Here is a 27851-nt window from a genome sequence, read left to right as displayed (position 1 = left end):
ACACACACACGAGTGTGTAAGGGGGAAACAGCTGAAGGATCATGATTAGCAACAACTGTAGGGGTGCCTCACTGGGAGATCTACTGTTGGATTTAATGCGGTTGAACCGTTTAGATTAGAGGGGCCCCCAACTCACAGCCTGTACTCAGCCTGACGGAGGAGAACTCCTTAGGAGGAAACCAATGAGACTCCACAGAGCTTGCTTTTGGGGTATGGTGTATGTGCAGCAAGGATGGCTGCTCAGAATGCCTCCGAGAGCTCCCCTGAAACTCGAAAGCAACCAGATCTCAAAGAAATTGGTCCTAAATTCTTATATGGCAACTTCCATTAAAAAAAAAATTAAAAATAAAAATGTCTGAGGCATACCTGTGTTCGCTACAATTGTTAACTAACAAAACTGAGTGCTGACCAGGAGTCCTCCTCACGGAGGGGCTGCCTGAGCCTGCTGCTCTCGGACCCATGCAGGAATGCTTGGCTCCTGTGAACCTGGCCTCCCAGAGCCCCTTTCTTTCTAAAGGACCATGTCTGCAGAGGCTGGACTTCTTCTGGCTGTGGTTAAAAGTGCAGAAGTCATTTCGAAGTCTTTCCTCCTTTGGAGTAAATAAAAGGAAGCAGGTAAAGTGATGGTTGAGAAGAAAGCCCACGTAGTGGGGCCTAGTTTAGTTTTGGGGAAGTAGGCTTCCACCTTGTAGTTCAATTCTTCCTCGGTTTTTGTACTTTGTTATCGTCTATAACAAAAAGAAAAAAAAAAAACCTAACGATGTGTGTGCCATATTGTTTCTGACATACTTTTACAGCTCCATAAGAATATAATGGGTAAAAATCGAGGCAGAAGGACCCTGGTAATTACCCACAACATCCTAGAGACCTTACAAAGATGACACTGGAAAAGAATAAAGCCACGGCAGTGAGGAAGGGCTCCGTGAACGTCATTCGGGCTCCCAGACCACTCCCAGGGGTAGGGAGTCTCTGGGTCGTCCCCCACACTAAGGGAAGAAAGGCCACAGAGGGCCTAGGATGGTCCACACGCTGCTATGTGGAGGCCAACTCCTTCGGAACAAATCATTGCACAACTAAAACACAGTGCTGATGGGAAGCCCAGAGCCCTGTACAGAAGACAGACAAGATGAAGGAGATACAGAGTGGCCTGTTAGTGAACAAGGTGTTACAGATAGAAGGAAACAGCTATTGCGCTGCCCAGAAGAACCAAGAAAGGCTCCAGGGGGCAGGGCCATGATGCCGGAGTCTGGGGACAGAGCAATGTCTCAGAGTAGATGATAGTGCCAGGGATTGAGGGTAAGCTACTCCTGTGGGGACCTGAGCCTGCAGCAGCAGCAGCAGCACCCCTCAGCAGTGAGCTCTCAGCCTCAGGTACAGTCTGCACCTGTCTCGAGACTCACACAGGACTTTTTTTTTTAACACTTATTTATTATTATGTACACAGTGCTCTGCCTCCATGTACACCTGAAGGCCAGAAGCGGGTATCAGAACACATTACAGATGGTTGTGAGCCACTGTGTGGTTGCTGGGAATTGAACTCAGGACCTCTGGAACAGCAGACAGAGCTCTTAAATCTCTGAGCCATCTCTCCAGCCCCCCCAAAGGACTTTCTGAGTAATGCTTAATCAGGTAACACAAAGATAACAGTACTGGTAGAGGTCATCACTAAGGTCACATAAGTTTAGACAATAATGTAAATAAATTTTGACAACATCTCCTAGGCCCTGGGCCCTCAAAACGACCCCTTTGTTTAATGCACATTTCTGCTTAGCTCTTAGAGGCGGGATATCAGTCTGTACAAAGTCTGTTAGATTTATGAGCCAACTTTACATTTCAAGCAACAGAAATGCAGCCACTTGCAAGTCGGTTTAAAACTCACAAAACAAGGTCTATTTGCAGGGTTTTTTTTTCAAAGCCACTCCTTCAGCAGTGTGTGTCAAGGCTGGCCTAAAGATGAGCCTGTTTGCAGAACAGAGCCAATAGAAGGAGCGAGCAAACATAATACAGCGGCCATGCTGGTAATGAACACAACAGGTGTGAGCTGTGTCTCCGCAGTCCCTCCATTAACCTGCGGAGTGCTGAGGACTAAGAACACCGGCCCGCCCGCCTGCCCCCGAGCCAGCTGGAGATAGACTGCGCAGATCAGCGCCACACAACGAAGATAGTACCAGCAGAAGGGCTGCCCACAGAGGACTTTTCACCTCAGGAGCTTCAGAAGCAATCCTCAGTGGACACACACTGGGCTTGGGGCTTTAGGAGTGTACTTTCTTACAAGGCCTTGGCTTTGTGGTAGATTATTTTGCTGACTGTGGGCTAATACGTGTTCTGAGTCTCACATAAGCTAGGCTGAGCTATGATGTCTGACCGGTTGAGTATATTAATTAAATGCATTTATAACTCCTTGTGATTTTTATCAGCATTATTACTGGTGTAACTTGAGGACTATCTACAGAAAAGTGACTTCGTCTGAGGAATGAATGGAGTGTCAGCAGTGATCAGAAAGGGGTTCCTGGAAGGGTGGGATGTGGGATGAGAGGGCGATAGTGGGCTCAGGTACAAGCCTCTAAAAAAAAAAAACAGCAGTGAGGGTCAGCTGGAGGTTAGGACTGGGGTCACCCCTGGGCCTGCTTCTCCACAGGAGGGGTGGGGAGCCTGCCCGAAGAGGAAGAGGGCTGGAACAAAGAGCACTGAGGAACAAGGAAGGGCCTAGCCAACACCCAGTGAGACATGAGCGGTCTGCAGGAGGGCAGCCAGGTGAGATGGTGCTTAAGGGGACACTCCAGGTAGGCTGGCCCTGGCCACTGAAGGAACAAAAGACTCATGTTTTAGGTCTCTGTGATGGGCCTGCCAATGGGGACTGGACTGAAATGGTGGTAACTAGGGGTATCAGTGAAATCACTGGGGGTGGAGGGGGTAGGGTGGGGGTGGGGCTAAAAGACCAGAGACAAAAGACAGGGCCCAAGGTCACTGAAAGGGGTTGGAGACTGAAGAGCTAAGTCATTTCATGTGGATGGCGCAAATGGAGGTAACGACCCAGGGGCAGCTGGGAGAGAGGGGCTCCCAGAATGCTGCACGTGGCCCACTTATGCAAGAGCCCACACTGGCTCAAGGGCACCAAAGTCAAGGCGAGACACTACAGTAAGCCTCTCATACTCTGGACCTAGTCTTTTGAGGAAAATGTACCAATGGCACAAGGAGATGAGGCTCTCTGCTGGGCCCTTCAGAGGAGTCCAAGTGGAGAAATACCAGCTGAGAATGAGAGACCTGGCTGAGCTGCCCACATTTCATAAAAGCAGGGGCCCCGCAGGGAGCTGGGGGGCCTGGCACCCCAGCGGGGCAAGCTTTCGGTCCCATTGCTTAAGAGGCTGAGATGGGGGGATCTCGAGGGTTCGCTCTGGGAGGCAGGAGTGGGTGGGCTGCCCTCTCCATCCTCCATCCTCCCTGCTCAGCTGCGTGGGGCCTTCAGCCAAGTGGATTCACCTCAGCTTGGGCCCTTCCTGCCTCGGCTGCTAAGCGCAGGAACTCAGGGGTTCAGCCATTTCTCCCTTAACCACATGGTCAAGCACGGGGCTAATCAACCACCTCGACTGACCACACCTTTCCCATCATTCAAGTGTTTCTGCTTCTCTGGTCTGCGGGTTTGACGTTTGTTATTGTTTTCACCTCTTGAGCTAAACTCTTGCTATGTCGCTCAGGCATAAACTGAGGTGATCTCCTGTCTCTGTCGGTTGAGCAATAGCACTACAGAGGACACCGCTGCACCCAGCTCTGGCCTATTACATTCCTGATCCCTAGGCAGACCTGACCTCATGCCCCGCTGTGAAGGATTTCTCTACTTAGATCCCTCCGCAGGGTCCCGTGTAGGGGGGTGCGCCCTACCCCCACCTCCCACTTCCTAAACATGCTTTCTGGTGGCAAAGAAGATGCCCTCAGGCTGCCTGTGCCTTCTGGAAAGCATACCCAAGATCAAAGAGATGTCACGAGTTCTGCTGCTGCTAAGGGACCAAGAAGGACTCTGCGCACTTTTACAGTCCTGGCATTCAGCACAGCTTTGCACCGATTGAAGGACATGGGCAAAAAATGTGAAACATTTGGTTTGGCTGTGATTTAATAGTTGTACATGCTTAAAATAAAACACATAACTGCCTGTGTTTGCTTTCAAGCAACTACCAACGGGTTAAAGGGGCTATGAGCCAGGTGGAGACACACACAAGTCCTGACTACTGAGCCAAGTCTCCTCATCCAAGAATTAAAGTCCAAAACTCTCAAAGCTCTGAGGGTCCAGGGCCTGCTGGGGGCGTGGCTCAGTGGGTAGAGACCATTGGCCTCACACACCAAAGGCCCTGGGTTCAACTCCAGAGTGCCTCCTATACTGAGGTGGGCCACATGGACATGTAATCCTAGCAAGCCCTCCAAAAGCCTGACCAGGAGAGGCAGGAGTTCCAGATCATATCTGGCCTCCAACAACTCCTGGCCCACCTGGGCTAGTTAAGACCTTGCCTCAAAACTCCCACCGCGACAGGAAACTTAGATCATTGCTCTTAAGGCACCAGCAGAGAATTCCAGGGGCTGGCAAGACAGCTCAGCAGGTTGGGCACTTTGGGCTGTGCCTGATATCTGAATCCACTCCTGGGATCTGCAGGGGAAGGAACCGACTCTGAGAAGTTACCTTACGACCTCCACACATATGTTCCGTGGCACACGCGTGCTCTTACACGAACACACAAAGCAAACAGATAAATAAAACTAAAGATAAATATAAACACTCTTGAAAAATCCAGGACCTACAATCAAATACTTAGAACATAAGGAGTGAAGGTAAAGAGCTCTCCTTAAAGATTTAGAGGCACCAAAGGTCCTCAAATGTCCATCCATGGCATAACAGAATAATGCCACAAGGTCAGTGATTCCTGGTCCACCCACACTCCTACAAGGATTCTTCTTAGCTGTTTTTTTAGAATTTCTTCTAGATATATAATTACGAGAAAGTACAGGCTTCCCCAGGAAAACATTTTCCTTTAAAATAGTCCCTGCTCACTCACCCTCAGAAAAATCCGACTGAGTGTCTGAGGAAGCAGGGTTACCCTCTGGCCTCATCTCAAAGATCCCCAAAGCCAGGAAGCACTCCCCGGCCATTATAAACTTGGCCTTTGGAGATGCAGATAAGCCCTCAGTTTGACAAGGACAACATATGTGGCTACATCCCGGAGCTGGGAGGAGGAACTTTCTCATTTCCACTGGGTTTTCCCCCACCGTGCAGCAAAGCCCCTGCTGTAAATATGTAGGTTTCCGTGTTTTGATTTCTGGAAAGCACTTACTGAAACGTGAACCAGATAAGAGGAGCTAAGGAGTGGTCTCTAATAAACACCCAACTAGGGCCCCAGCCGCCATCTGTGCAGCCAGGGCTCGGGCTGGCGTCAGGGGCTGTGCACTTCTCTCAGCATTAACCTCCTGAACTTACGGAACAACCGAGAACAGAGGAGGAGACTGGTCAAGAAAAGAGGCAAGAGTCAGCCACACTCCAGAGGAGGACAGTTGGACTCCAAGCCACAGACAGCCCTGCTCCCAGCAGCCTCTCTGGCTGCACAGTGCACTAACATGCCTGAAGGGATCTGTGTGGGTGCTGGCCACAGGTCCAGGTCAGGAGTGCTCTGTCTTCACAGTCACAGACCCGGCCTGTGCACATGGATACACTAAACGTCCTCTGGCATGCTATGTTCTTCCGGGAGTCTTAGAATTCTGCTAAATGCCAAGTCTGCCGACGCAGGAGGCAAAGTAAAGGTGACAAACAAAAAAACTGCCGCAAATAAAGCCTGGGGACCCTAGGCTCTATTTCCAGTCCCTACAGCCTCAAGTTCTAATAGCGTCAAATGAGACCCTGGTAAGAAATGATTAACATTTTCACACATCCACGTGTATGTGTGTGCACACATACACATACACATGTACACACATATGGCAATTGGGGCATTTCAGAAATTTATTAGATAAACTATGCATAACGTTGTCTTACCACTTTGAGCATTTGTGGAGTATGCAGGTGAGTGGAATGAACTGCACTCGAGCTGCTGGACCGTTATAACCATTCATTACCATACAGTTCACATTTCCACGCAGAAACACTGCCCACTAGCCAGCAACTCTGCGCTCCTTTCTCCCCCAGACTCGTGTAACTTTGTGTCTCCATGAATAAGAGTACCCACACACTATTTGTCCTTGTGTGATTTACATGGTCCTTGTAGTGTCACGGAGACCCTTTAGGCTGTAGCATGTCAGAACGCAGTCCCTGTTCAAGGCTGAGTAACGTTCCACAGCACGTATTCACCACATTTGTTTTCTGCTCATCCTGACGTTTGGATGGCTTCCCTGAGGCGTTTTCAACTATGATCAACACTTTGGAAAGGCCTCCCTGATTTTCTAGCTTTGAAAGATGCTAGGAATTAATTATACTTAACTAGATGAATATGCTAATTTTCTTCATAATGGATAAGTCAATACATTTTAGTCATAAATATACTCTAAAACCTACTTTTAAGGGACCTGTCAAATAAGGAAGATTGCACCTTCCCTTTTCCTACACACTAGGAAACAGGAAATTTCTCTTCTATTTCTACTGTCAAGATGTCATCTTACAGACGTGGGGACCACAGCAGTCATGTTTTCAACAAGAAATTTTATCTGAGGCAGTTGCTGGAGGAAAAGGCAGTGCCAATGTTAACTGTTCTGCCACCAGACTTCTAGTCCAGGCCGACAGTGCTCTGCAGGCCTGGATAACAGGCTGGGGCGAATACCAGGGGAAGCACGGGGGTCACCACTCTATCACCTTCCCGTTATCTTGGCAAAGAGGAGAATCTGTTTTGTAGGGACTGGAGATTTCTAGGAAGCCAGCGAGCCTGTGTAGAACTTAGAGAACTTAAGGGCTCCCCTGAGGAACTTGAAGCACCCTTCTTGGTGGAAGGCCTTCACAGAAGGAAGGAGGCCAGCCTCTAGGCAAAGCCTGGGTGGCCTGCACATGCAGGTCTCAGGAAACAATCAAGCAGCAGGCGTTAACAGGTGTAGCCTGGCGTTCTCTGGGCTTACCTTGAAGCTTTTCTGCAACTTTGCAATTATCCCCAACACCATCTCAAAAAAAAAAAAAAAAAAAAAAAAAAAAAAAGAACTTGGGGTGCGAAGACTACAGGCCAGACCAGAGGGTGTAAGCGATAGATGCTGCCCTGAGCTTGGGTACGCAGGTGACACCACAGGAACATAGTGACACAGGAGCCAGTTACAGGCATCCCAAGCCAAGGCAAGGGAGCTTTAGGGAAGCCAACTGGCCTCTCCAGGCCTCAGCGGTGATGTCTGTAAGTCAGGATCCTTAAGGCATCAAAGCGCCCCGCCGTGATGCCGCTGCACTGCTGGTGTGACGACAGCAAGAGGCTCAGGACCAGACCACCCATGAGGTACCAGAGAAAGTACCAAGAAAACTGCTCCCTGAGCCTAGGGCAAGCAGGAAGGCGGTGGCGGGATGGGAGAGTGCTTCAGAGTTCCCTGAAGATGGAGGAAACCGGTACCTGAACACAGGAGACAAAAATCACAGCCCTGGGGCACCAACACCTGTCAGTCAGCCCCATACATTACAGAGAGTCTCACATATCTCTTCAAAACGCAGAGCTTCTGCTCCTAAATGTAGTTTTACTGGATTTATGCAACCAAGCAGGAGCTTACAATGGGTGTAAGGAAGTACAGTGAGGGGACTGCGATGCGTACCTCGGTGGCAGAGCGCTGGACGAGCACGCACAAGGCCCATGGCTCAGTCCTTATGCAGAGCCCTCTGTGTAAAACACACATCTATATACACACGCCCCAGTAATTTTCAAATAGTCAACAGACTACTAGTTTCTCTAGTAAAAGCAATTTTCCCAGAAGCATGTGAGCAGTTTTACTCTCCAGGTCTTGAAATACCATTTTCAAAAATAAAATTTTTTTTCCTTAAGGCTACGTGGTTTTTTAGTAACTGATGTATGAGGATGTCACTGCCAACTTTTCTCATAAAGACCGATGAGGCTGAGACTCTTATTTTAGACAAATGTCCCCATCTACGGCTGCAGCTGCAGCTGCTGGAATGCCGTTCCCAAGCTGTCACCCCTTCTAGAAATGGAACATGAAGCTTTAGCCAGGGCAAAAGAATTAACAGGGCAGTGGGTGCATCTTTCTTTTCATTTGTGTGTGTGTGTGTGTGTGTGTGTGTGTGTGTGTGTGTGTGTGTGTGTGTCTGTCTGTCTGTCTGTCTGTCTGCGTGTGTCTCTGTGTCTATGTCTGTGTGCAAGTGTCCTCAGAAGCCAGGGGAGGGCACTGGACGCCCCTAAAGCTAAGGTGGTAGTGAGCATCCCAGCTGGCTGCTGGAACCTAACCGGCTCCTCTGGAAAAGCAGAGCACGTTTAACCACTGAGCTGCCTCTCCAGCTACCTCATCTCTCTTCCGTTACTGTATAAGAAGAACAGGACACCCCAACACCCCACTTCTGTGCACAAAGGGGATAGCAGTGCCCTGCGCAAAGCCCTGGGAGAGACAGAAGAGCACTCCTTTGCACGAGAACTTTTCCTAGCACCCTTCCGGTGCTGACTGCTGGCCCCTGGCCCGGATCAGGACATCTCCAAGGGCAGCTTCTCCTCCTGTCACCTCCCTGCTCTCTCGGGTACCCCAGGGCCAGAACTGAGCTTAAAACCAAGCAAGAAGATGCTACTGCAATGGCGCCAGCTGCCGGAGAAGCTAGACCAGCCTTCCTAAAACTCAGCAGAGCTGGCTAACTACCGTGTAGCCTCAGGTTCAGGTGTCCTTGAAATAAGGGTGAAGAGTAGACATCACTCCACGCCCATCATTGATTCGTCTTGCTATGTGCTAGGTTGTGGAGCGCAGAAGACCTCCCCAGTCCCCACCCCCCACCTCCCACCAGCGCCACTTATATTTAGCTCCTGGGCTGGGCAATTGACCAATAATTAATTTCACATTTATGTAATTACTGTGTTGTAAGTATGAAGAACCAGGCAGCACAAGGGAGCTGACCTGACCCACCCTAGAGATGGGAGAGGATTGCCCAGGGAAGATGCAGGGCCAGGAAACTGGGGTGCACCAGGAGGCCAGGGAGAAGCACCGTGGCCTCTGTGCCCCAGGCCTTGAGCAGAGGGCAGGAAGGCACATACCTTCATGGGAAGGAGCCAAGGGAACTCTCGGTGCACAGCAGGAGGCAGGTGTGCATGTGCTTGTATAGAAGCAGGCCACCCCAGCGGATATCTGTAGACCCCCACATATGTGAGCAAGGCTGGACTCAAGGCAGGTGCCAACCCTGCTTATCTTTTGACAATAAAATCTCCAAAAGGCCTTGGTTTCTTCCTCCTCGCTCACCGCACAGGCAGGCACGCTTCTGAAAAGCTCTGCACAGCCCCTTAGTTGTGGGCTTTCCTGTCCAGACTAACTGAAACTCCTATCTATCTTTCTTAGGTTGACAGAAGGAGAACTGAGAATTGTGCCATGTCTGAACTTTAAGGGACTCGAGAGGCCCTTAACCCTGTGCGGAGACAAAGCCCAGTGATTCTGACCCTGTCAGCTGGGGATTCTCAACCTCCAGCCTGCAGCAGATCCCCCTGACAGCCTTGTTAAAGGGACTGGCGAGCCATGCAGCAGGTTTGGAGGAGAAGAGTGCTGGCATCTTTACCTGTCCAGGGGTGGCTGGTCTTGACCACGATTGAAGAATTGGTAGCCAGCCCCCTGCCCTACAAGGTTGTCAGTTGGCTAGCAGGGAAACAACAACCACCCCACACTCAGGATATTAAAGAAACAAGAAACTGTCCTAGGATCTCTAGCTTGGAACCCAAGGCAAACCTGCAGAAACAGATTTTCTCGAGTGAGCGAATCTGCCTGGCTTTTACACCTAGCAATCGGCCTCGCACTGGGTCCCCCCCAGAAGCCTTGGCAGCCAGTCGTGCACAGATTTCTCAAATCCCCAAGCTTTCAAGTGGGAAATGTTGCAGAATGCACCAGTCACAGCTACAGGACTCCAGCACAGTGACACTGGTGGCGAAGACAACACGTGTGCAGCTAGCTCATCAGACCTCAATCTGGCTGGGCGAACTGGAGGGCCAGGCACTGGGTCCTCCCGTGCTCCCCCACTGGGGGACTCTGAGCCCCTTCTGATGGTACGAGAAGGACGGGGGTCCCTTACATGGGCCGCAGTCTTGAACAGTACCCTGCTTGGGTAGAAATAAATGCTGCATGCTGGGAAAGCAGGGCCCTGGCTGCAGCTTTCCTCAGAGAACTCTAAGAAGGTGCACGCGCTGCCACATGGAACTTCAGAAATCCACCATGCTGTCTGTGACACTGGGGCCTGATCTCTCCTCAAAGCCCTCCCACATGCTCCTGTTTGTTATGTGGGTAGCATTAATAACCCTTCTAATAAATGTTTTGGTCCCCCCAATCTGTCTCATGTCCCCTTAGAACACCACACTGTGGGGACCTTTCCTCACCTACCAAGTTTTTCTTGGTGAGCAGTTTCGTGGCCTTTTCCCCCCCTCAACTGCTAATCAGATCATTGCCCTGCAGCAGTTAATACTGCAGCCAGTCTACACCCAAATACACAAAATAGAAAATAATTAGACCCAAACAATCACATCGGTTTAAAAGCACACTAATGGGCAAAATTGGTGTATTCAAATTTGATTCAACATTCATCAGCACGCTTGCTGGTCAATTTGCTTAATGAGTGTTCACTTTTCTCTTAATTTTTCTGGGGTGACACTCACTCGGAGTCAATGCATTAGGCCTGCATCCCCTGCAAGGAATTCTTCCTAAGTGGCCCCTTGTGTAAAATGATCTCACCGCCTGTAGGAAACAAGAGATGCTGCCTGAAACTGATCTGACTGTTTCTAGAACTGAGAAACGCTACAATCAACAACAAAGCCTTCCAGTATGCCCGCTGAGAAAGTTTCCGCTCTTCCTACACAGCCTTAGAGAGGGGCTGCCGGCCCTGAGGGTGGGGGCGAGGGGGGAGGGGCTGAGGGTGCGGGGGGGGGGGGGCCTGAGTGTGGGGAAGGGAGGCTAAGCCTAAACGTGTTTGTTTGAGACACAGTCCATTCAGTCTTGGCACTCCCTATCTAGACCACGGTGGCCACCAACTCAGAGATCCTCCTGCCTCTGTCTCTCAGTTCCAGGGAGTGCAAGGGGCACACCTCCCCGCCTGACTAGTAACCTTTTAATATGATGACTGAAATCAATGGCCAAGTGAAGAAAGTCAAGTTGGAGGAAGAAAATGTGATATTTCTGGAAATTTAAATTAATGTCAGTCCATGGCAACATTTTTTTCAAATGACTATAATTAGAAATATGCAAATTTTCCCACTGAAGGCAAAAAAAAAAAAGGTAAATGTACCAACAATTAAGTAGCAATAATACCTTTATTATATGGCATTAAAAGTATAGATGTGGCTTTAATGCTTTCAAAACTTAAAAAAAATAAAAATAAAAAAAGGCTCTGCCTCCTTCAGAACTGAATCTTTTACCAGACAAGAGACAATGGCAGAGTGTCAGCTTTTAGAAGTATTCCTCAAAGACAACAGCTCGGTAAGGAGCAGGAAGCTTGTGATTTCTACCATTAAGATTGTTGTAAACAATAGCTTAGACCGCTGATGGGGGTGGGGGGTGGGGGATGGGGAAGGAGAGGTGGGGGGTGGAGGGGTGGGGGGATGGGGGAGGAGGGGTGGGGGGTGGAGGAGGGCCAGGAAGTATTTGTTTCCACACTAATATGTTTACAGTTAGTTTACAAACACAACTTTTGTCTCCACCACAAATGTTTTTAAATTGTATTTTAAAAGAAGATTGTATTTTTAATTTTTATTTTATTTTGTTTTTGGTTTTTCTGAGAGTTTCTCTGTGTAGCCTAGTCTGTCTTGGACTCACTTTGTAGATCAGGCTGACCTCGAACTCACAGGGATGCTCCTGCCTCTGCCTTCCCAGTGCTGGGATTAAAGACCTGTGCCACCAACACCAGGCTGAAGGTTATATTTCCAAAGTCATTGGCCAGTTATTTAATGTTTTACTTTGGTCCAGGCTTTTAGCAAATCTATAAATTAATAAATTGTATGGTAAAAAGTGACTTTAGAGTTTGGGAGCTGTTTTGGCTTCAGGAGTAGTAACACAATTGATGAATCTCAATCGCAAAACAGCAGAACTCAAAATTTCAAGATGACGTCACAGCGCTGTGGGACTCTGCGCGTGCCAGACTCGGTGTGTGGGGCGCCCAAATGATGACATCACAGTCCGTGTGATCCAGTGTGTTGCGCCAAGAGTGTGCCAAATGGGGTCAGACTACCAGCGGCAAACGTAGCTTTTCATAAGCATCCACTGTGCTGGATGGAGTATTCTGGAGTGAGGGAGGTTGATCGACAAACTAACAGCCCCCGATGAAGTCCCGCGAGGGGAAACAGAGGCGGGCATAGGATTTAAGAACAGAACCGGGACAAGGAGAAGGGAGGAAAGAAGGACTGGACAGACAGACGGACTGGGGGACTGGGCAGAGGCCCGAAAGGCAGAGAGCGAGTACCACTTAGCTAAAACAAGAACTGATAGCTCGGGCCTGGAGTATTAGGAGACAGTATGGGCCTGCCCTCCCCCAAAAGTGGGAGAGAGCTGCTATTGAATTCCAAAGAGTTACCAAGAAAACACTGAAAAGCAGGATGGCATCTCTAGTGTAGAAAATACAATCTTCCAGCTGGTAACACAGCCCTGAAATTCCAGGACACAGGAGGCAACAAAAGGAGAATCGAGAGTTGGAAGCCAGCCGCAGCCAAATAGTGGGTTCGAGACTAGCCTGGGCTATATGAAACCCTGTCCCAATAACTAACTAACTAACTATCTAACTAACTAACTAAATAATAAACAGATAAACAAATGGAGAAATGAATGAATGGCTGGAGGACTGGAGCATGGTTTAACCCCAGCACTACTCAGGAGGTAGAGCCAGCCTTATCTCTGTGAGTTCAAGGCCAGCCTAGTCTACATAGTGAGTTCCAGGCCAGCCAGGGTTACATAGTGGGACCCTGTCTCAAAAACAAAAACCACCCTTAAAGGGATACTAAGAAGGCTTACTTGATAAAGACACACACAATGGCGGTGGGGGGGGGGGGGAACGACGACAGAGACCTCGACATGTGCGCTGGGTTGGACAAGCGCACAAAATAAATAACAAACTTTAGAAGGATATAAAGTTAAATTACAAAATAACATTTCAAAGTCACACAAAAAAATTAAGCATATAAAATAAGCCACACAGAGCAGTGTAATCGCATAATCACAACACTAAAAGCCCAGGAGCTGAGGAGACAGCTAAGTGGTTGGGGGCATTTGCTATGCAATCATGAGGACTGAAGTTCAGATCCGAGCACCCACGTAACAAGGGAGACTGTCCAGACTTGGGGCGCTTCCAAACGTGGAATTGTTCTTAGGATATGCTTTCCTGCTCCTCCCAGGTGTAGTTCGGATCACTCATTATTGCTTGCTGGTGTTATGCAATGAAATGATTAAACTATCTTTTCTATGTTTCTATGGCAAAACATATATTTGCCCCATGTGGCTTGTCCTCGCAATTGGATACAGCCTGAAAGCATGAGAGCTTTACCCGTGTGACTATTTTAACCCTCAGAGTATAAACTGTCTGATGCTCTGGATAAAGTCGGCCACTGCGTGAGACTTTAGTCAGCCTCGTTGGCGGGCTTCCTTCTCCCAGGTCCCGCTGCCTCTAAAGAGGTAACAGCAGCTGCCAACCTGCAGATACCTGTGAGCCCACACCAGAGCGGACATGGACATAGACAGGTCACGGGGACTTACTGGTTTCCAGTCTAGCTGAGAAAACCCAAGCTGTAGATTCAGGGAGAGACCCTGCCTTAAAGGAACAGGAGGAGAACACCACCGGACACCCAGTGTCCTATTCTGATCTCACTCACACTCACATATGAAAGCATGCATGTGCACAGACAGATGTGTGCGTATACTCACAGACACATACAAGTAAATAATTTTAAAACTTGAAAAGTGTATTAAAGGTGAGAACAATAAAGATTTTAAAAAGTGGATGTGGAAGGATGAAAAAACAATCAGAAATAAGATACAGAACACAAGGACAAATAAAAGTGTCTCAGAGTACAGCGGCCTTTCCTCTAATTCCAGAACTTGGACGGCTGAGGCAGAAGATCCAGAATTTGAGGCCAGCCTGGACTATACCGAAGAACTCTGGGGTTTTGATATTTTTGTTGATGTGTGTGAGTGTGTGTGTGCTTTAAAAGTTGGGGGAGCAGCAAGCAGAATGGGGGTGGTAGGGGACTTTAAACAAACTTGATGGTTTTAATCTAAACCAATTGATAAAGAAACTAAAAGGATTTCCAAGAAAATGGTAGGTCCCAAAGGCAGACAAAGATGACCCGACTTCTTACACTGCTGGTGACTGTGAAGCCAATGGGGACTAGAATTAACACCAACTTCTGATCTTCACCAACTCTTTAGTGAGAGAAAATGAAAGCGTGCTTGGAGTTGTGTATCAAGTCAGCAACCCCATCTGTGAAAAGGCCAATGAGAAGAGCCAACAACTTAACTACTGGGCTGCAAAGGGTACAGAAAGCACTCCTGTGGGTCTCTAGGTAAATGTGTGGCCCAATCAGAGGCAAGGAAAATCAGATGAGCATGTCTGACTTTGATGGCGCTTTATGGCAAAACACAACTCAGCAAAAATACTGAATATACCTGAGCAAAGACAGGACTGGCTGAGACTTCCCATCAGACATATGACATTTAGAATAGAGACTATCGAACAGCTTCCATGAGCACACTGTGGGGACGCCTCCCAGGACCTCCCCCTTCAGAAAGGGGGGCATGGCAGAGCACCTGCCCAGCACTGGATGCATGCTGACAGGGAAGTGATGGTGGGGAGTAGGCGAGTCCCTCTCACTGACAGGCTTGACTGGAAGACGGGCAAGAGCTAGTACTGCAAACAGATGTTAGCTGAGAGCAAACCGGGTGCTTACCTCTTCAAATCCTGGGCTCCTGGTACAAAGGGAGCAGAGAACAGACTAGTGGCTAATTTAAATGTCACTCATGGTAGGAAACCAATAGAAAACAGCTCTCAGAAAAAGCAGCCAGAGTGATTCTAAAGGTTATCTGTCTACAGGCACCTATTAGAGGAACACTGTTGTCATTGCAAATCCTCAGCCGTTTACTAGAGAGAACACAATGTCTACCCAGCCTTCTCCTTAAAAACAAGATCTGGTCTTGATCAAACCATTCCATCAACATTTTACAGGAAACACAGGGGCTGAAACATTCTAATCGTTGCAGGAAAGCAATCAGTGTTATTCACACTGAAGTGACAGGGCAAACACATCAGCTGTCTTCCACAGAGCGAAAGGCTGAAACCTACCAAGAAGCAAGCAACGGTGGAGAGAACCTGTGAGCCCAGGCTAGCTCTTAGCTTCAGTCAAACATTTACAAACTTGTTTATATTTTTTTCCTTTTTCCCCTCACTTGTTTATATTTTTATATTACTTCTTTTCTTTTGTTTCTTATTTGGCTTTTATTATTTTTTAATTATTTATTTATTATGGGTTTTGTTTTTTGTTTTTTGTTTTTTTTTATTTTTTTGCTGTCCTGGACTTGCTTTGTAGACCAGGCTGGCCTCAAACTCACAGTGATCCATCTGCCTCTGCCTCCCCCAAGTTGGGGGATTACAGGAGCATTCCACCACACCCGCCTTAATATTACTTATTTTCAACAGGGAAGGTGAGCACTGAAGGCTCCGCAGCAGGATAGAGATAAGATAAAAAAGTGTCCTTCCCCTTGTGTGCACTGGAGTTCTTTAGGGCAAAGTTGAAAGACTGGCCTCGTGGACCTGAGGGCTCACTCCTACGTTGTCCTTGAAATGGCACTTTGGTAAAAACATGTTAGCCAGGTGTGAGGACACACACCTGTAATCCCAGCACTGAAGAGGTGGGGGCAGGAAGATCAGCAGTTTGAGGCATTGTCAGGTACATACTGAGTTTGAAGCCAGCCTGGGCTATGTAAAACAACAACTTAAAACCACCAGCAACAGTGCAACCATAAAGTTCAAGTGAATGTCCCCTTCATATTGAAACAAAAATGGCTGCCAAAACGTTTTCAAACAAGCCAGGAAACAACAGAAATCAGAGGCTCCCAGGTGCTTTTTAAAAATGTGTTTACTCTTTCCTAGTCAGGTGACAATAAATTTAAAATGGTTATACTGACCACTTTTTATTATCAACTTGACACAACCTAGGGAGAGGGAACCCAGATGCAGGAGAGTTGTCACCATCTGATTTGCCTGTGGCCATGTCTGTGCGGCTTTTCTTTTCTTGTTTATTTGTTTGTTTGTTTTGTGTTTTGTTTGTTTTTTCGAGACATGGTTTCTCTGTGTAGCCTTGGCTGTCCTGGACTCTCTTTGTAGACCAGGCTGGCCTGGAACTCACAGTGGTTCGCCTGCCTCTGCCTCCTGAGTGCTGGGATTAAAGGCGTGTGCCACCAAACTGGTGGCCAGGCTCGCTCTTTCTTTTTTTTGCCCCCCACGGGTAACTGTTGCAGGAGGGCCCCACCCATTGTGAGTGTTCCTAGGCAGGTGGGGCTGAGCTGGATGAGCAGCCAGCTGAGCAAGCCAGGTGGGAGCAAGCCTAAGCAGCACTTTCCCAGGTCTTTGCTTCTGTGACTGCCTCCAGGCTCCCGCCTGGACCATGAGCTGTTAACCCTTTCCTCCCCAAGTTGCTTTGGTCATGGTGTTTATTGCCGCAAATAGAAAGCAAGAACGAAAGGTCTAGTTAAATACGGGCCCTGAAAAATGTCTTTCTCTACTTTTTTTTCCCTCCCTGCTTTTTCTGCGCTCTTGAGAGTAAAGAATTCACTACAGCATAAGCCCCAGTTCAACGATGTTCACTGCTACATCTCCACCCAACCCTTCAATAGCTACTCACATAGGTAGGCTCAGCTTGGGAACATTACAACCAATGACACTATGTGGTCAGCAGCTGACACTGCTCCTGCCCCATGTGTCCCTGTGTCAGGAGTTGCCCCTCATCCCTCACCCCTCCACCACTGGCACCTCACTCTCCCAGCCCCTTCAGAAAACAGAGGCTCTAAACTGGATGATAATTTGAAATAATGTCCCTTGAAAATGCTGGCATGTAAATTAGGCGACACGTTGAGATCTGGAGAAAAAACTCACAACCTCTTCTACATATGCTAGCTCATTTCAAAACTGGGGTGTGTGTGGGGGGGTGGGGTCCTCTTCTAGCAAAGTGATGCTTTCTAGTTCTGGTTCGGCTGCAAACATGCCTACTATTTCCCTGTGTTAAACATGTGTGTTATATGAAAATAAATACAAAAACGCTCAAGGACGAATTTGCTCCTAGCTATTCTAATGGCTTCACATTAAGACAAGTGAAGCTAGTTGTGTGGCACATGCCTAGGACCCCAGCTTTTAGGAGGATGAGGCAGAAAGATCAAGGGTTTGAGGTCCACCTGGGCTGCATAGCGAGTACCAGGCTTACCATCTACATACTGAGACCTTGTGGATTCAAAAACAAACCGGGGGGGGGGGGGGGGTAGGGGAGGGATACAGTCCACATGGTATTTACCCTTCAATCAAATATCACCCATTTCTTAAGTCGAAAACCTTTCCGGGATACACCACCACCAAAGAATGACATCTACACCGTGACAGTTCAGACAGAAGTACAAATGCATTTAAAATCGTCTACAACCTGATACTTACCTTTAAAGTAACTGTCTAGTTTCTCTGAGAAGACTCTAGGCTTTTAAAGTACAGTCCTATTCCCCTCCTTAAGCAGCCAATGCCACCCCTGAAAGTTTCTAATATCCCCAGTACACTCCATCTCCATGCACTGGAGTCCATCCTGTGCGTCGCCGGGGCCATCTCTCCTTTGTTTTCACACACAAGGCAATCAATTTCTCCACTTCAGAGTAGACTACTGTAGTCAAATTACAGGCAGCTTCAAAACACGTGGGAGTCCCTCTTCCTAATCCTTTGAAAGGCTCAAATCACCTGGATATTCTGCCCTACAATTTCAGGAAACAGGAGTTCCTCCTCTTTTTCTACTCATCTTTTTTCCCCACTAGGTCAATGGTGAGGTATTGTCCCCAGGCAAGTGTCAAGGACCTACACCTTCCCTTGGGTGACAGTATGCCCACTCTGAACAGCCACCAGCTCTTTGTCAGATCCAAAGGGAACTCTAATTTCCAGGGCTCCAAACACAAAGCAGTCGATATATCCAGAAATGAGTTTATCCGGAAACGAGTTCATCCCTGGATATATAGACTGCCTAAGACCTAACACTCTTTCCAAAATTGCTCTAGAGAGGGGCTCACCCAGCATGCCTGAGAGCCTTCTACTGCAGAAGTGGCCATGGCATCAGGTATGTGCCATGCCCCGTGTGCGCCAGCCCTGGCAGAGACCTTGCCAAGGTCCTGCTCATCCCTGGTTTTGCTAAAAAAAATTCACATAAAAGGGGACTGCTGAAGTCTGTTGAATAACCTATCTCTCATTTCAGTGAGGATTCTAATTTGCCAATAATCGAAGAATGAGAAGTCATCTCTTGCCTCTGTCAGATGATGTTCAGATATTTGTAATCAGGGCTGGGAGGGGTCGAAGCGGAGGAGTGATGTAATTAGCCTTGAACTTAAAAAAAAAGCTACTCGGTTCATACTGGCTCTGGATTTGCATGAGGCACACACAGACATCGGCACATGCAAGAATGAGATGCATACTTTTCCATTTTTTAAAGTTATTTCTCTGAATAGGCAATTACTTGACCAGATTTCATTTACAAAAAATCTCATCACATATGGCTTTGTGGGAAGTGCTTCAATTTCTGAAAGCTTCTGAAAAATCCAGGTGCCCTAAAGATTAGCCCATATCACCCCGCGCTCTGTTCTCCAGCGCCTCTGCCCATGGGAGCCTTGTGGCTCACTCGGCACTACTTTCGCTGTATACATGGACGGAGTCACAGCCCACTCTTCAAGATTTCAGGTCCCTGAAAAGCCTCTGAAGCCACCATGCTACTCAAGGAGTGGTGCCCTGTCCTCCAGCCCAACTGTAAGGCACATGACCAGACTGTCCAATAAATTTCATGACATGTGACTTTCCAATGGGTCTGCCCAGCATGGATCTCCCTACAGATCTCAGCTCCCTGGAGCCAGGAATCTCAGCTTAATTCGTACCTGGTGTTACCGACCAGGTGAAGCTAGTGAGCTGCACTATGGCTTCTACCACCTTACCCCAGATCCCCTGCTGATCAGCTGTGTGCCTTTGAACCACGACTGTGAAACATCCAAAGGGAAAGACCAGATGGGAAGAAGGGCAATCAAGGGAAAGGGGGGAGGGTCCTGCATCCTTCATCCCCGCTGAGCATCCTGCATCCTGGCTGAGCTGCTTGCCTAGCCAGGGTGCATGGTGATGAGGCTGGCTCTCGCTAGACCTCAGACTTGTTTCCTTCTCTTATCTTGACACCCCATTCACTGCACTGCACAATGTGCGCTGTGGTTAGGTGACCTACCCCAACAGATCAATAACCTATTTTTAGGCTGTGGCTTCCTCACTGGCTGTTTTCCATAGAGCCAAAACGTATGAGTCTGTCCAGTGCATATGAGAAATACCCAACAGCCAATGGACTGAGGAAACAAACTTGGCTGGTTATTTTCCCATTACATAACCAAGATTGCAGACCAAGGAAAGGACATCAAGCCAACTGAGTTAGGTGGGATAGGACCATATCAAAATGACTTGTGGCTTTCCTCCTGTCTCCTGTAGAGATCTATTAACCAGTTGTGGTAGTATTTTTCAGCCCACTGTTAAAGAATTAAAAATAAAAACATCCCAGTTTCCTCCTAGAGCGATGTATGCCACCGTCCTTGTCACAGATTACAAATACTTCAAGACTGACAGTCAGTAAACCTCCCTCACCTCATCATCTCCAGGTTTAATAAATCCAATTTCTTTAAGTTGCCTTCAAAGGCCTTGTTTCCCAACGCACTCATCAGCTGTGTCTCCGTCTACACCCAAAGCGCTCATCAGCTGTGTCTCTGTCTACACCCAAAGCACCCATTTTATTCACATGTCCGCTGAACAGTTCCTTCCGTGACATCTTTCTTTCCATCATATGACTTGTGCTCACTCGACACAGAGTTCTTTCTAATCCCCCAAATCCTTTCATAATAGCGTTGAGCCAGAGTTTGAGACTTTGGGGTTTCGTTTTATTTCTTACACAGACCTGACCTGAAGAGAGAATCTCATTGATATTGAGCTTTGTGTCTGAGAAATTGAGTCTGAGGTAAACGCAGCCCGCAGGTGAGGAATAAGGCCAGTGGAGCCTGGGAACATGCATGGTCCCACAAAGAGCCTATGCTGGTGAACCCCACAGCCACCATGACTGCCACACACCTATATCAGCTGAACCCCAGCTCTCCTTCCCAAGTCTAGGCGACTAGCCGGTGGTGGCAACTAGATGCCATCTTTATCCCCTCGGGTCTCATGGCTTTGTCGGACACCACTGCAGCGTGTAAATGAATCGTCTTTCCCTACTAACACATGGCTGTCATGCCAAGCTGCAACACCCTTTTACAAAGCCCTCGGACGTGTCCCTGTGAAGAGAGCCCATTCATAATTCCCAGTGCAAGCGCCCCTTGGCTGTGAATGGAGAAACAACACCCAGCACACACATACAATAGAATAGATACTATTCACCCTTAACAGAGGGAAACCCTGGCCAGGGAGGGTGGCACATGCACATGTTCCTGGCACTAGAGAGACAGAGGCAGGGTGACTAGGAGTTAAGACGCCAGTTTGGCCAACTTGGCAGGACCTGTCTCAAAAATACAAGCAAGCATGAAATTCTGGCCTTTGGCAACACAGAAGACCCCCCACCCACCCCCGAGGACCTTATGGTAATTAAATTAAGCCAACCAGAAGGCAGCAAGCACTGCAGAGTTTATGTATGCCAGACACATTTCTATGTCTCTATGTGTTCAGAGACAGTAGTAACGGGGGGGGGGGGGTGTCGGGGGGTGAGGAGGGGTTCTCTAATGGATACAGGGTTTCCATGTTACAAAATGAAGCCATAAGGCTGGTTTCCTAACAATGTGAGTGTGCTTAATACCCTCAACTCTGCATTCCAAAATGTTAGAGGGGGGTCAATTTTAAGATACACACATTTTCATTAAAAACAAGAAAACAAACAAACAAAAAACCACAAACAAAACTCTCTCTTTATCTTGACTGCCCATAATAAGGATACCCCAAGTTTGTGAGCAGGACGTGACACTGTTTCCCATGCTGTGCTTAAGTGAACAGAAGGCAAAGCAGGTGGCCCTGGACTGGTGACCTTGTTCCCAGTCATGTCCACCTTGGCCTGGCCTTCAAGGCCTTCCACACAATCTAGATCAAGCTCAATGCTAAATAGATTCCCTCCCCATCTCTCCTTCCCTCCCCTGTTCCTTGAGGCTGATCTAATCTGGGGCCCACACTTCTACTTTCTTGCCCTCCATTTCCTTACCTCAGCCATGTGACCAAAGGCTGGATGATCCTCCAGTAAGATCTCAGCATCCAGCTCCACGTGTCTCTGAATTGTTCCAACTGTCACAACGACAGCTATTCCGCTCCCCTCCTGTGTGGTGCGCGCAGTCTTATCGCAAAGTGAGATCTCCTGCGCGCATGTCCACTGTTCCCTGGTGCCTGCTAATACCTGCCCAGCCAGACATGAGCCTCCTCTCTTTGAAAGTGTTGCCCACCCGCCACGCGTCTGCCCACCCGCCACACGTCTGCACCCCCAGTCTAACTCTGAGCACGCCCCTCTCACTGGAGCTCCTATCTGCTGCCCTGTGAGGAGCCAGCAGGGGATTGATAAACCTCCTTAAACTGATGGACAGTGCTCACTAGCCTTGCGTGTGTTCAAAGCCTGTTACAGTGAGTGGCAGGGCCGTTAAAGCAGTGGTTTCCAGCCTGCTGTGGGTCACACCCCAGCCAAGGGCAAGTTCACAAGGTCCCTGTGAACTCCTGGGGAAGTAGAGCAGGAAAGCCCCTCCAGAAGGCTCCTGATTGTTTGCATAGTCACTTTAGGTAGAGTAAAGGCCTCCCGGGGACAGAGGAGGGCTTTATTCACCTGGATTCTCCCTCCCCAAACTTTTATAATACCTTTAGGTACAAAAGTCAAAGGAGGGGAGGTCAGCTACACAGAGCAGATTTTTGTAAAATCTAGTCATTTGATGCATAAACTTTAGCTTAATACTAACAAGGAAGAAAAAAAATCCAACCAGATAAAACAACCACTGCAGTCTGGTTTTACACTAGTTACATTTATTCCCCTAAGAGACTAAACTGAAAGGGGGGGTGGGGGTGGGGGGATTATAAACTCTAAGCACAGTGGAGACCACCGTTTCCTGTGAGAGGCACTCTACTCTAAGCACAAATCTCATGCAGAACCTCCAGCAAGCAGTCCCCAGCTTCTTGCACCATGACCCCATTACTCCTTTCCCCTTATACAGATGTGGAAAGCAAGCCTCAGGAGAGGCTTAAACATCTGATCCCTGATCACACAACAGGGTAAGTGGCAGCGTGGGATTCAAACTCACCCTGTCAATCCCAGAAGCCAGGCTCTTAACTCTGATTGCCATGTGCCCGAAATAACACTTGAACTTAAACACTCCATTCTGTAGACCTGCTGGAAACCCAGCAGGCAAGGTGTGTGTGGGAGCCAGGAGGGGTGGCACACGCCTTTAATCCCAGCACTCGGGGGGCAGAGAGAGGTGGATCTTGGTGAGTTCAAGGCTAGCCTGGTCTACAAAGCAAGTCTAGGACAGCCAAGACTACACAGAGACCCTGTCTTGAAAAACCAACCAACCAACCAAACAAACAACAAAAAATCCCAAGGTGTACATGGGAACACAAGCCATGACCAAAATGGAAGATGAAGCCTAAGACGGATGGGCAAGCAGTCAGTTTGGACCATTTTGCTGGGACCACCTCCCATGTTTTCTAGAAGCACACAGTCAGTCAAACAAGCACACTTGAGAACTGGCTACTGGCTTAAAACCACTCTTCATTTATCGGAGACTGAAGCCAGGACATGAATCACGCAGCCATGCCCCTGAAAAACGTTAGCAATGCGAGCTGAGCTGAGAAGCCAGTCTTGCTCCCCCTGGGTCTCCTCCCCTACTTTCGACAAGATCCTTGCTGGATCAGCCCTTCCTGGCGTTTCCCTTCCCCTGACTACTCCCTTCCAGGCTTGCTCGCCCTGCGAAAATATCGACTGCTGCTGCTGCCGAAGCTGCATATGACATTTTGCAGATTTGGATGTCTACAAATATGTCTCTTAATCCCACTTTTGGAAAAGTTACCACACATGACTACAGCACTTCCCACACCCCGGCCCGCCAACTCTTGAACTGAATTCATTCCAGAGAGAGGAGACTGTGGCCTCCACTTCTAAGAGGTGGCCCTACACCTAGATCCAGCCGAAAACTGCTCTGGACAGCACGGCTGATCTGGCTCATTTCCTCGCGCCCTTCTTTAATCAGCTAGAGGATTCTGGAGGAAATGAGTCAAGATCCTAAGAGTAACTTCTAAGGACCGTCAACAACAGTGGCACAACCCGTCACCAAAACAACATCTGCAACTCGAGTGTGTGACAAGGGAAGCCAAAGCCCACGAAATACTTGGCACGGTTCTGAGAAGAATTTCTTCTGGAAGTGCGGTAAACAGTCACTGTATTTCACCGCGCTGGGCCAGCCACTGAGATAGGCCAGTTATCAGGGACAAATATACAATGCTGTAATGATTTTTTTTTTTAATTTGAGGGGGGGCTGGGAATGGCTTTCAACTTCATTTAGAGATCACTTCCCCACCCCACTCCCACCCCACCCCCCACCAACCCTCACACTATAGGCTCAAATGCTCCCAAGCTGTACAGCTGGGAATCCTTGGCACAAATTAACCCATTCAGATTGAGAAGACCAGCCCAAATGTCTCAAGACCGGTAACCTGAAGCCCTCTTACCCAAATCAGCAGTCCTGGGCCCCAGAACACACAAGAGGGCTGGGCTTGTAGTAGCTACTCATTAAATATTTCTGCAATGTGTCTCCCTTTACAACAGACTCTGGCAAGCTGTATAAATGGATACACAGTTGGACATATGGAGCCAGGCTCCTTCACTAGTTATTTTTGGGCAAGTGACTTATTCTCCACTTGGAAAATAGTAGAAGAGTAGATAGGGGCTGGAGTGGTCCAATCTCCTGGGCCGCCCCCTGAGCACAGAGACAGCAGGGGAAGCCCTTGGGATGGGGCCTGGCAGACATTTGCTGATCACGACGCCCTGCGCATGCACGAAGCACAGCCGTGGTACGATATTTAAGGCATATTAGAAAGCGTGTTGCAAGAGCGCGGCGTGCATGATTTATAACGTCCTAGAGGAAAAAAAGAAGGTGTGGATGGGTGAGGAAAGGCCAGAGCAGGGAGAAGTGAAATTTCTGAGGCTCTCCTTACAGAACTAGCAGACTATTGCCAGTAGGATCATATGCCAGAATGCCAGGTGCAGGAATGACCAGGGCCTCGCACCTGCAGGAACAGGGGGGACGGTATGAATCACTGTTCTAGGACCATCCTGTTGAGCTGTGAAGGCTGCGAATGACCCGGAAGGAGGGGGTTACTACAGAGCAGGCATTTGCCAGCCCTCACAAAAACACAAACCTGCTTCCTGCTAAGCCAGGAGCAAAACAGTAACACACACACACACACACACACACACACACACACACACACACACACACACACACACACAGAGGCCCTTAGACATCAAAGCAGCCTTCTGAAATTCTGAACTCCCCTGATCCTTCGTGATGCAAATGCCTTTTCCAGGGAAACTGAAGACCCCCACCCACTCCGAATTTAACTGACCGCCCAAGGGCACAGAACCGGGGAGGCAGTGTGGCTGAAAAGGGGGCCTGAAACTGGAGGGGCAGGGCCAGGGAATGACAACACACTGCCTGCCAGGAAACGGACCTTCAGATTCCCTTTGCCAAAAAAAGTTACCGGCCAGAGGACGCTAATCAGGAGAAAAATGCAAACCATCGATTCGTTCCTGTTTTTAAAAGGGAACCATGATCTTTGTGGTGTTCCACCTTGCTGTAAAGCAGAACACGGTGGAAAACATAAAGATCACTGGGGGTCATTTTCAGCTCAGAGGTCAAAACCGCCTAGGAATCCGGACACTCGTTTGTGACCCCTGGCGACCACTCCTCCTGCACCGGGGTCCAGATGCAAGGCCTCCCAAACAAGAGAGCCCTCTCAGGGGCTTTCAAAAACATCGGGCGAGAGTGGGATCTGGCGAGAATCGACAGCGGTGGCCTCAAAACAGATCACAGCGATGCTGCTCGTCCGCTGCTTTATTCCAGCGCGCAGATTCTCTCAAGCCTATAGCATCAGGGTAGGAGTAAAAGATTTCTGGTTTTTGTTTTGAAAATGACCTGGGAGAGAAACAAGGCTTCAGAGACTAGCCGGGCGACGCGCAGGCACAGGCAGTTCACCAGCGACACCTGGCAAAAGGGGGCAGGGCTGAGGCGCTCCAGGAGACTGAAGATCCTCCGCCACCTTGAGACCCAAATTCCCGGGCAGAGGTAGCACGGTTTTCCTAACAGCTTAAAGGGTTTGCAAGAAGTTCACCCGTTCCCCGAATCCCACTAGGAATCCTCCCTAGGCGGCCCTGAGTATGGCTATCACGTGGGAGGGAGGTGTGTAGATCTCGGGATTCCCAAAGAAAATCGCCACCTGCGATCACAAGCCGGGAACACTAAGACCAGAGGTTTCCAAAGCTGGGGCGGGCTGACTCAGCCCCTCGTACTGCGTGCACGAGGTGGGCAAGAAACAGCTGCGTCCCCGCGCGCAGTCCCTGCTTCCCAGGAGCTGGCGGCCAACGTAGGCTGCAGCAGCTCCCCCCTGGCGCGTGGCAGCAACGAACACCGTGCGGCTGCAGAGAGGGGCGAGCCTCTAGCACGAGATTTACAAAAGGAAAAAGTCTGCAACCTAGCGGCTGCTCGCCACACGCCCGGCTCAAGTTGTCCCCAAAGCCGCCACCTACAGGCTCGCGGGGTCCCGCCCCAGAGCCTCAAGCCGCCGCGTGCTCCCCGTGCAAAGGGTGAAAAAAAAAAAAACCCGCACAAGCAAGCCCGAGATTCGTCTCCGCGGGTGGCGCCGCGCACGACGAGGGCGACTGCGACTGGGTCCCCAGCTCTGTGCACAAAGAACGCCCGAGGTGGGGAAGCCACGGCTGCAGAGCAAAGAAAAGGCTCTCCAACTTTACCCGCCGTGCGTCTCGGGGCCTGTGGGCAGGTCCTCACGGGCGCCGGTCACCCACTCGCAACTTTTAACAAAAGGAAGCTGCGGCCGCACCTCGCACGGGAAGAGGACGCTCTCGGAGCGGAGCCTGAGACCGCCCGCCACTGCCACCCGCACTCAGTCGGCACAAAAGCATCACCAAACTCGCCCGCAGCCTGCAGCCTGCAGACCGCTGTCCCAGTTCCCTGTAGACTCTCGGCTCCGCGTCTCCACAGCCCGGGTTACGGTCTCCCGGCGCAGGTGAGCGAGGCGGACCAGCGGAGACCCCCGGCCGCCAGCCACCTCCGCGGTGGCTGTAACGCACGGGCAAGGGGGAAAGCCAACAGTTACCACTCTGGACGCACCCGGGTGTCACCCCTCCCGAACCCGGGCTGCACCCACGGGTGGTGCAGTCCTCTTCTCCACCGCGCTTTCCCACCTGTCTGGCCACGGAGCAGGACCAACAGGACGCAGAGCAGATCCCAGGCGCCGCGAGCGCCTCTCATCGCGGTGGCTGCGCTAGACTCCGAGCTCCTCTCTCTGCTACAGCTCTCGCAGAAGTGCACGGAGCGCGGCAAAGCCGAGCCCCTAGAGCCACTAGCGGCGTGCGACAGCCCCTCCTCCAGCCCTCCCCCTCAGCGTGTGGCCACGCCCCTCCCTTCTCCCGCCCGGGTAGCACTCCCTCCCGCCGCCTGGTGCCCTGGACTCTCAGGATATGCTGAGCCCCGCGGCGCTGTGCTCTCTGAGACCTGGAACGCCCAGTTGGCCCTCTACCCTGGATCCCCTTCCTCCCCGCCCTCTCCCACTACCCGTAGTCCTTCAGCCTCAGGCGGCTCGCTGGCCACGCAGGTGCTGCCGCGCTTTGTGAAGCCTGGCGCCACGCGCGCGTTGGGCACGGGCCAGCCACCTGGCAGGTGCTCCCTAGACAATAAAGGACAACCGCGGGTCTCTCCAGCACGCTCCGGAGAGGGAAGGCTATGTGGTGGAGGTGTTTGTGGGGCGAAGGGATTAGGAATTCGGGTTTCCAACATTTGTCTTCGTTCCTGTTAGTGGAGAGGGACCGATCGTGGTGCCCCTCTCCTCAGTGAAAGGTTGAGCCCACGTTCAAGAAATTTTTCACGCTCAGTTTCTCCACCTGCTGCGAAACCTGTAAGAACACAGCTGATTTCTATTGGCCAGCGTAGTAGACCTCCGCCCAGCCAAGCTCCTGCTGAGACTTGTGGAAACTGGGCCAGTGGAGTAAGAAAGGTTCCCTGTGATGTAGTTAGCTTTGAAACACGATTTTTAAAGCCTATTTGCATTCGGGTGCCTTTTCTCTTGTGTTACTATTATTAATTAGTCTTATCTCACCCTACCCCTTCCCCCTACCTGTCTCCTGCTCTGGCCAGCCTTAGGAACAAGATAAAAGTCATGTGTGTGACTAGTGCCCAGGGAGGTCGGAAGAAGG

The 27851-nt window shown here is 49.6% G+C and overlaps 1 protein-coding gene across 2 annotated transcripts in view; it reads right to left on the bottom strand.

The window, feature by feature from the left end:
- Kit (KIT proto-oncogene, receptor tyrosine kinase) overlaps positions 1 to 26991 on the bottom strand; it is a 77619-nt gene extending 50628 nt beyond the window's left edge. For both annotated transcript variants that reach the window (XM_051170243.1, XM_051170245.1), the window contains exon 1: positions 26844 to 26991. In XM_051170243.1, coding sequence (XP_051026200.1) covers positions 26844 to 26910 — 67 coding nt within the window. In that variant the 5' untranslated portion in view covers positions 26911 to 26991. The remainder of the gene's footprint in view (positions 1 to 26843) is intronic.
- Positions 26992 to 27851: the final 860 nt, after the last annotated feature.

The sequence above is a fragment of the Acomys russatus genome, chromosome 28 (assembly GCF_903995435.1).
Source record: "Acomys russatus chromosome 28, mAcoRus1.1, whole genome shotgun sequence".
Taxonomy (NCBI): domain Eukaryota; kingdom Metazoa; phylum Chordata; class Mammalia; order Rodentia; family Muridae; genus Acomys; species Acomys russatus.
The sequence above is the reverse complement of the archived record's forward strand: the minus strand, read 5'-3'. Positions and strand labels throughout refer to the sequence as shown.